Raw genomic sequence first — 8006 nt, 5'->3', positions numbered from 1 at the left:
GTCTCTTTTGATTCAGATAATGAATTTTTGGTCTGCAAATTGCTAAGTTCAATACTTATATATTGGGCTAATTGGGCTCACAGTTGAAACTCAAAAGTTGGCTCTTAATTTTAAAATTAAATAAATTGATCCTTCTAAAAATTGAGTAATTTAGCATCTTGTCAATTTAAAAAATGAGTCACAATGCTTAATTTGTGATTAAATGCTAAAGTTACATATTTTATGTAATTAAATTGGTTAATTTATGAGAGTGCACCACTAATTTTTCCTTATTTTTGTTGAATTTTGTGCAGGGATGCAATTTGGGGCTAAATAGAAGAAAAATGAAACAATTGGGCTAGATTGAAGAAAGAAGCAAAGAAGGAGGACCAAAGCAGAATTTTTCCAAGATTAATTAGCTGAAATTTTTGTTGACTTAGTGGGAGATTATTTTGGGATTTTTTTTTATATCATGGGATATTTTTCCTTGATTTTCTATACTGGTTGGCTCTTAATTTAGCAAAGCCACTAGTATAAATAGTGGCTTATTTTGTTCATTTTAATCATCAAGTCTTGAATCAATCAAAATATCAAGCTTTCATCTTTCAATACATTCTCTCTTCTTGTCACGAATTCATTTGCTGCCTTTAGTTTCTTTTCCTTCAATTTATTATTTCTTAGTAGCCACCAACTTAAGCCATTTGCAATCTTTTTTTTCAAATTCCCTTTTAATTTCTAGTAGCCAACTACCCATTTACCTTATTTAATTTATTCAATAACCAACATGCCCCAAACTTTAGTCAACTAAACTCATTTTCAGCTTTAGGTCGAAATTAGCCTCGTCAAAACCCGTGAGTTACGAACCCGAGCAATTTAACTCCTAAAATTCCAGTACTTATTACTTCTCAGGATTAAGAGTATGATTTTGTCAACTCACAAAGTCAGGTCAACACTAAGTCAAAAAAGACGTCGTTTGATTTAGTGTGGTTAGACGTACAGTTGGAATTCCAAAAGGAACGTTTCTAATCGGTTTTCTGTGAACACATTGGCGTGCCAAGTGGAGATTGTTGTTTGGTTCCGTCAAGGGAAGTAGTAACCGGATTTAAATGTCCCACGCGGTTGAGGCTCTTTTAGAACGCAAAGCTGCCGGAGTTCTAAATCACGAACGTTTCATGGTTGTTCGATCGGTAAGGGTTAGTTATTGGACGTTCCATAACTAATTTACACAAGGAAGAGTTGGTGTCCGATGCGTCCTTGGTAGCTATAACTAGCTTCTTGGAAAAGAGGAGTTCATCTAATTTCGAGGATCGGTTCAAAGACGAGGAAAATTTGTGCCTAAAGCTGAGCTTATTCTAATTAAATTTTCTTCATATTTATTTAACTGTTTTTATTATTCTGTTTTCAACTTTTTCTTTTCACGCATTTTATTTATTTATTTCAGGTCTTCAAATTTTATCCCTCGAACTTCTTGGGCACGACAACTGCCCCGACATAAATCTGGTCAAAAGAGGAACAATTTGCAGTAAACCCAGTCTCTGAGGGATCGACCCTACTCCCTATACTGCTTAAATCGCAAATTAGGCGTAGGTTTATATTGGTGGATTCGACACCCATCAATTTGCCATATCTATTCTTTTTGACACAATGCCTAAAACTACCCATAGTCCCTCTCTAACCCATAAATAGAAGAATAATGCGTTTCAGTGCATTCGAATCCATGTCTTCCTGTATTGACAACAATATCCATACCAATCGAGCTAAGACTCAATCCACAAAAAGATATTTTCTTATAAACACTTCTTATGACATAAAAAAGATCATATAAAAGTATGTTTTAAAAAAAATTACCATAATAAAGAGACTGAAATCATAAATTAACAAATGGGATTGTAATTACTAAACTTAGAAGTGTGGCATCTTTAGCAGAAGAGTATAGGTTTAGGCTCCATTATGATGAACAAGAATCCTACCATATAGAAACAAGACTAGTGAACAAATGGGTCAATTCAAATACAAACCTTTTTATTGTATTAAACGCATAATAAATAAAATACTAAGGATGGATGGAAGGCTAAGCTTATAATTTATTGGTCTTTACAGCTTAAAAGAAATCTCTTTCCTAAGCTATTACAAATGGTGCATTGCTTGCTGCAATTTAATATCATATGTATGCAAAAAAAAAAAAGTGTACATGAAAAACACAATAACAAAGACAATTATTCAACACTATATATATTATATCTTTCAAATCAATAATTCTTCATCTACTACTTCTCCTTTGAAATACCTGTTTAGGTTCCATCATTTTGGCAGTTGAATTGGTTTCCCCTTTCCTTTCTTTGCCTTTCTCTGAATCTCCTCTCACCATTTTGGCTTCCATTCTCTTCTGAATTTCTCTTTCACTGGTTTCAGTCACCCTGCTGCTACTCTTTGTCACTTCATGTTGCACCTTTTTGTCACACTCTTCTTTGGCTTCTGCTTCAATTGGTGCTTGTCTTGCTCTGGTGATTGACTCTGGTTTATGAGTTGTGGACCTGGAACCACTCTCTTGGTCGAAAAACAGGACTTGGACCACTGTTCTCAGTGGTAGCCGCTCGTTCTTCACCGCATGAGCACGTACCTCTGGGGACAGTTTCTGGCAGTCCAGCATTCGGCACATCCTTTTCTTGTCTGCTTTACTTACGTCCGGGTGCTCCTGTTTATATCAATGAATGAACATATAAAACAGACTGATTTATGTGTGTATGTATATGCTTATCCATAAGGGTCAATTCACTATTTGAGTTAGACCCTAAATTAGAAAATATATTTTCACATTAGGGTTTGAACTTTTTTTTTATTCAAGTTGACCCCTAAACTTGACAATTGCCAAGTTCAAAACCCTGGAAAAAAAATTCAAACCCAATGTGAGAAGCCAAGTTCAAAACCTTAGACAAAGAAAAAATTCAAACCCAATGTGAGAATAGTTACAAAGTTGATGCCCAAAAGTAATTTAACCCTATCCATAACATGCAGTTGATTAGTAAATTGGTCTTACCTTGAGATAAATATTAATGGCTTTATAAAGACCATCATGATCTTCCCTAGCAGCATCTGGCAATGCTTCAGCTAAAGAAACTAGTTTTGATATTGGCATATTCACATCCCTTGCAACAACTTGAAGATACGAATCAATAAGCTTCCCAATCTTTCTAATCGATCTAACCATGTGGCTATTTTCTGTAGGCAAAGGGGATTGTCTTCTCCATAACACCAAATAACTTTCCAATACAGCCGCAACCAAATCAATATCATAAAAGTGTTGATCAGTGGGCAACTGTGAAGGAAACAACATATCATTAAGTGTTGCTTCCTCAAATTGCAGGCCAGCTTTCCTTATCAGTTCAGTCTTTGTCACAGGGGATGCTCCTAAATAATTTGCAATGCTAAGAAGCTTTAACAAGAAACCTATCGAAACCGAGCCTCGATCAGACGGAATCATGCTCACGATAGATTCGAGGATCCGTCTACTTTTTTCCCTGGATTCTTCGGTTTGTGACCCTGAACTATGGAGAGGTCTAGACTTTGTAGTGTCCGGTAGCCAACGACATGCATACACATGCAAAGCTTCACCAATGAGCTGTGGCGGTGGTATATATGTTGATCTTACCGCTGTTATTATGCATCGGAAAAGGTCTATATCGAGATCCGATACATCTTCGGTCCACCAATCTTTCGGAACAGACTGGTGTTGTTTTTTTATGTACCCTGGTCTAGTATAAGTATAGGACCATGAAACCTGCATGAATTCATATAATTCAACCTAACGTATCATATGTTTTTTGCAAGTAAAAGTATTGCATTTTGCTTCATATACTCAAAAAATAGACAAATTAATCTTTATACATTAGATCAAAGAGTAAACTAGTTCTTTAGCTAAAAATTTTATCCATTTGTATTGTTAAAAACTAGTCTCTATACATTAGCATAAGGTACATATGGCATAGTGTTGTGCCTCTATCTAGTTATTCTATCAGTCACGCCAGTTTTTAACAGTACAAATCGTTGAAATATTTGCTCTTTGATCTAACGTATAAGGATTAAATTACCTACGTTTTTTAATAGAGGAGGCAAAATGTAATTTGACTTCTAAATTTACCTCCTAGTACAGGAGTCTCATTATACCTTTTCTGCAAGTAGCAAAATAGATGTAAAAAGAAAAAAAAAAAACCTTTGATGTTGGTGTCAAGATTTTCTCTACAATAGAATCAATGCACCTTCTAATGATTCCAAGGTTTTCAGACCATTCAGGTAACTTGATCGTGGTTTGAAGTGCGACGATGGAGTCTTTCCAACCTTCAAGAATGCATGAATTGAAGAAAGCTTCAAGTTTCAGAACAAAATTCCCTTTCTCAATAGATTCAGTCATTCTAAGGAACTTAGCAGCACAAAATGCAGGAACAAAGTTATGTGCACCGAGATTGATCGTTATCCCATAGCAAAATTTAGCACAGAGTTCGAAAGCATCTTCTCCCCCCGGAACATCGTGAAGATCGATCGTAACAATGTCGGAATCATCAGCGTCGGAACAGAGCCGTTGTAAGAGACCACACTTCGGAACAAGTGGAATCTGCAGCTAAGAATATGACGCATAAATATATGCTAGAAAGTAGAAACCATTGAAATAAGGCAAGAATACATGAAGTCAGCAAAGTATACCTTATGTAGAAGAAAACAAACATTGTTAATCCTTATTGTAAGATCACTTGGTATGTCAGAAATCACAGTCCTACATTACCAAATGACCAAAACTATTAGATTTATCCTGTAATAATAAACATGGTCACACTTGTTATACCTGGTAGCCTCTTCTGTGTAGAAGGTGTCTGGTTTTGTCCCAATTTTCATAAACTTCATGTTTCTTCTGATTAATTTTTCCCTTTACAACACTGCAACATTTGATTGAAGCACAGTAAACACATGAAAATGAAGTAGCTGAACATATGTATTAATTTAATACAACCAGCAAAAAAAACCCATAGTCATAAACACGTGCACATGCATAATCTGACAAGCACAGTTGAACCAGACTTAACCCTTTTGGTTCTTTTCAACATATTGGATTTTGGTCTTTGGCAGATATATACTGAAAAAGACATGTAAGAAACTGAAACATATCGCCTTAACTAGTCTCCAGTAAACACCCTATGAAGTTCATAAACATGGCAAAAAGAAGATGAAAAGAAGAAAGTGAGAGAAAAAAAAGAAGCTGAAGGAATATAGAATGTATAGAAGAGTAAAGTAAAATTATAAAAAAAGGTTCTATGAAACCAGAGCTTTTAGTAATCAGTATTTGAACTGTTACAGACAAATGCAATCAATGTATTTGTTTTACATTGTGAAGTTTGTCAAAAAAAAAAAAGAGAAAAAAATTACCTTAACTTTTATTCAACACAAAGGGTCCCATCAACTTCACCAGTTCCCTGTTTACAACCCTACAAGACCCTTTAGCCTGTAATAATATGTCTTTTACCTGCAAAATAAAAAAAGATAAAATCACTTATATTTCTTTGCTGTCATGCACTGACATAGAAGAGTCTTGAAGAAACAAAACAACCCCAACCTTGCTGTAATAATATATCAGCTAATACCCTTTCAATCTTTGGCAGTTTCCATTGAAGTTAGTGCTTAAGTTTTTTCAGCTTTTTTTGCTTATTACCAGACACATGTTACTACATGAAACTGAAAACCCCCAGAACCTGGTTCCCACTTAATGAATGAAACTTGGCCTTATATGTATCTACTGCTTTTCTATATATATATATATTTGATAAGATAAAGCAATTTCCATATACCATACTAGGAAAACGAAAAGCCTATACATATATTATTTAAATACTTTGATTTAATAAACTCATAATTGACACAAAGACCAGAGCATGAAGCTTAAGAACAGTGCAAAAAGAGCTCAAATTATTGTATAAAAGCATATACAGAATTGTAGCAAGGTAGCTCACTTACATTAATTTTGGTGGATAGTCGAAGAACATATATCACTGCTCTAGCGCATGCAGTTATACTAATGGTGTTTTTTTTTCCATGGAAATAATATCTGGTCGACAGTAATTATGAGTTAATTTTTCTTTTTTTAGAGTTTTGATATTGTTGTTCGGATGAAATGATGGATATTAATTAATCTTTGAAATTATAAATAGCATGGCATGAGTTAACATTTGGATACACTCATTTAATACAGAGGAAAATGGGTTGTGACTAATAATATTTTTATGCTCTCTTTTATACTTTGAAAAGGATACAATAAAAAATAAGTGGCTGAGGTTTTTGCTTTCGTGGCTGTCATTGAGTGCATTCAGACACAATTGCCAGCCCAAAATGAATATCCTACAACTTGGTTGACCGACACTTCATCCAACATCATCACCTTTTAAATTTTTTTAATATTTCGATATCCATATTCAACCATTATTTAAACCTAAGAGGTTCAAGTAGAGCAGTCTAGACTAATACGAAAATGACCCACAACTGTTTTTAATAGCAAAATAAGAAAAGCTTACCCTATGAACATGAAGATTCCATTTCATGCTTGTTCATGGCAGGCGTTGCTCAAATGGCTTCCAAAGCTTTTCAACTTATATATCTGCAGTCTTTTCAAAAGTTATAAAGGGATCTGCCCAGAAATTTGAAAAAGCTTTGTATCGTTTTTTTATTCTTCTTTTTTCCTTTTTTTTTTGGTAAATTACACAAATTAACCAATTAATGAATTTACATTTTGAATCACTCAATTTTAAAATGTTATAAAATGATCATTTAACTATTAAATTTTTTTTTAAGTTACTGAGCTATTAAGTTTCCTTTTTCTAAGTTTAGCTAGCAAGCTCTAGACAATGACAATACCTATCGAAGAATAGAAAAATATATCTTAAGTTCAAGTTAATCTGACGGTTAATGGAGAGATCAATGTAGCTTCGTAACATTTAAAGTTGTTTCATGAAAAGAAAACTTTCGATTGAAAATAAAATGAAAGGAAAGCTTTCGATGGTGCAGACCCTGACAGTAAAAATGAAGGCGGCCATATAACAATAATTTTAACAAGACTTAAATAAAAACTTTCTTTTATAACTTTTCAAAGTAGTTTTTTTTTTTTTTTAAATTTTAATCTTGTAGGAAAGCAAAAACTATATATGTGGTAATCCATAATATATGCATATACTTGAGAGAGTGCTTTTAATTGGAGTGGGAAACCAATAATAAGAAGTAATGAGATTTCTATCAATCAAATCATCCCCTTTGAAGGCATTGTAATAACAGAATCTGCAGTATATCATCACTAGGAATGATAAAAAAAGAAAAATCAAAACTCAAAAGACATACCCTTAATCATATGCTTGTGGAAGTTCAAAGTAGCTTATTCCAAACATAGCAGCAACTAGCTGTTATCGACTTAATAGGATATGCCAAAAAGCTGCAATTAGATACTAATATTTTACCCTTGAGTGCATCAGAACAAGAAAGAACCTGTACTTTCTATACATATAGATAGAGAGAGAGAGAGAGAGACTGTTTTGTGTGTGTATGGTAAAGTAAGAAAGCTAACAAGTTTACATCATGCAATTGCAGTTGCATACAAGATGATGATGATGATGAGGCATGAAAAGGATATATGAATTGCTTCATGCATGTAATAACTTGTAAATGGGGAGCTAAAAGAAATAGAGAGAAAGAGAGAGGGTTAGGTTAGCTTATGGGGTTTCAATTAGACACAAGTAAAGGGAAAATGGTGGGGAGAGGGTGTCCCTAATGTCTTACCAATAAGACAGAGAAAGTGGTTTGTTGGGATTAGTCAACATGGTAATGTATCATCAATGGTGTGTGTGCTCGCCATCATTACCTTCTTTGAATCGAATCCTAAAAGAAAAAAAGAAAGTAGGATTTTAAGGTGTAGTCCCTTCTTTTTCATCTTCTAACATCCATCATCTATTTGTGGGGAGGGGAAGGGTCTGCCTTTGTATGTTTAAAAAAACTAAGGA

General features: G+C 34.0%; 1 protein-coding gene across 3 annotated transcripts; it reads right to left on the bottom strand.

Moving 5' to 3' along the window:
• Nucleotides 1–1980: 1980 nt before the first annotated feature.
• LOC105773824 (BTB/POZ domain-containing protein At5g47800) lies at nucleotides 1981–7714 on the bottom strand. Of its 3 annotated transcripts, none has more exons than XM_012595970.2 (8): nucleotides 7351–7714; nucleotides 6534–6616; nucleotides 5395–5491; nucleotides 4817–4907; nucleotides 4678–4747; nucleotides 4190–4594; nucleotides 3017–3757; nucleotides 1981–2674 (listed from the first exon to the last, which is right to left on the bottom strand). In XM_012595970.2, the coding sequence occupies exons 4-8, from the start codon at nucleotides 4873–4875 to the stop codon at nucleotides 2240–2242; spliced, it is 1710 nt and encodes a 569-aa protein (XP_012451424.1). In that variant the 5' UTR covers nucleotides 4876–4907; nucleotides 5395–5491; nucleotides 6534–6616; nucleotides 7351–7714; the 3' UTR covers nucleotides 1981–2239. The 3 variants fall into 3 exon arrangements, with proteins under 3 accessions (XP_012451424.1, XP_052488634.1, XP_012451429.1); XM_052632674.1 differs by having other exon boundaries at nucleotides 4190–4588; nucleotides 7351–7711; XM_012595975.2 differs by lacking the exons at nucleotides 5395–5491; nucleotides 6534–6616; nucleotides 7351–7714 and adding an exon at nucleotides 5055–5281.
• Between the last annotated feature and the right edge of the window lie 292 nt (nucleotides 7715–8006).

This window comes from Gossypium raimondii, chromosome 6, assembly GCF_025698545.1.
Source record: "Gossypium raimondii isolate GPD5lz chromosome 6, ASM2569854v1, whole genome shotgun sequence".
In the NCBI taxonomy this organism is placed as follows: Eukaryota; Viridiplantae; Streptophyta; class Magnoliopsida; order Malvales; family Malvaceae; genus Gossypium; species Gossypium raimondii.
Note: the sequence above shows the minus strand (reverse complement) of the source record. Positions and strands in the feature narration are given on the sequence as shown.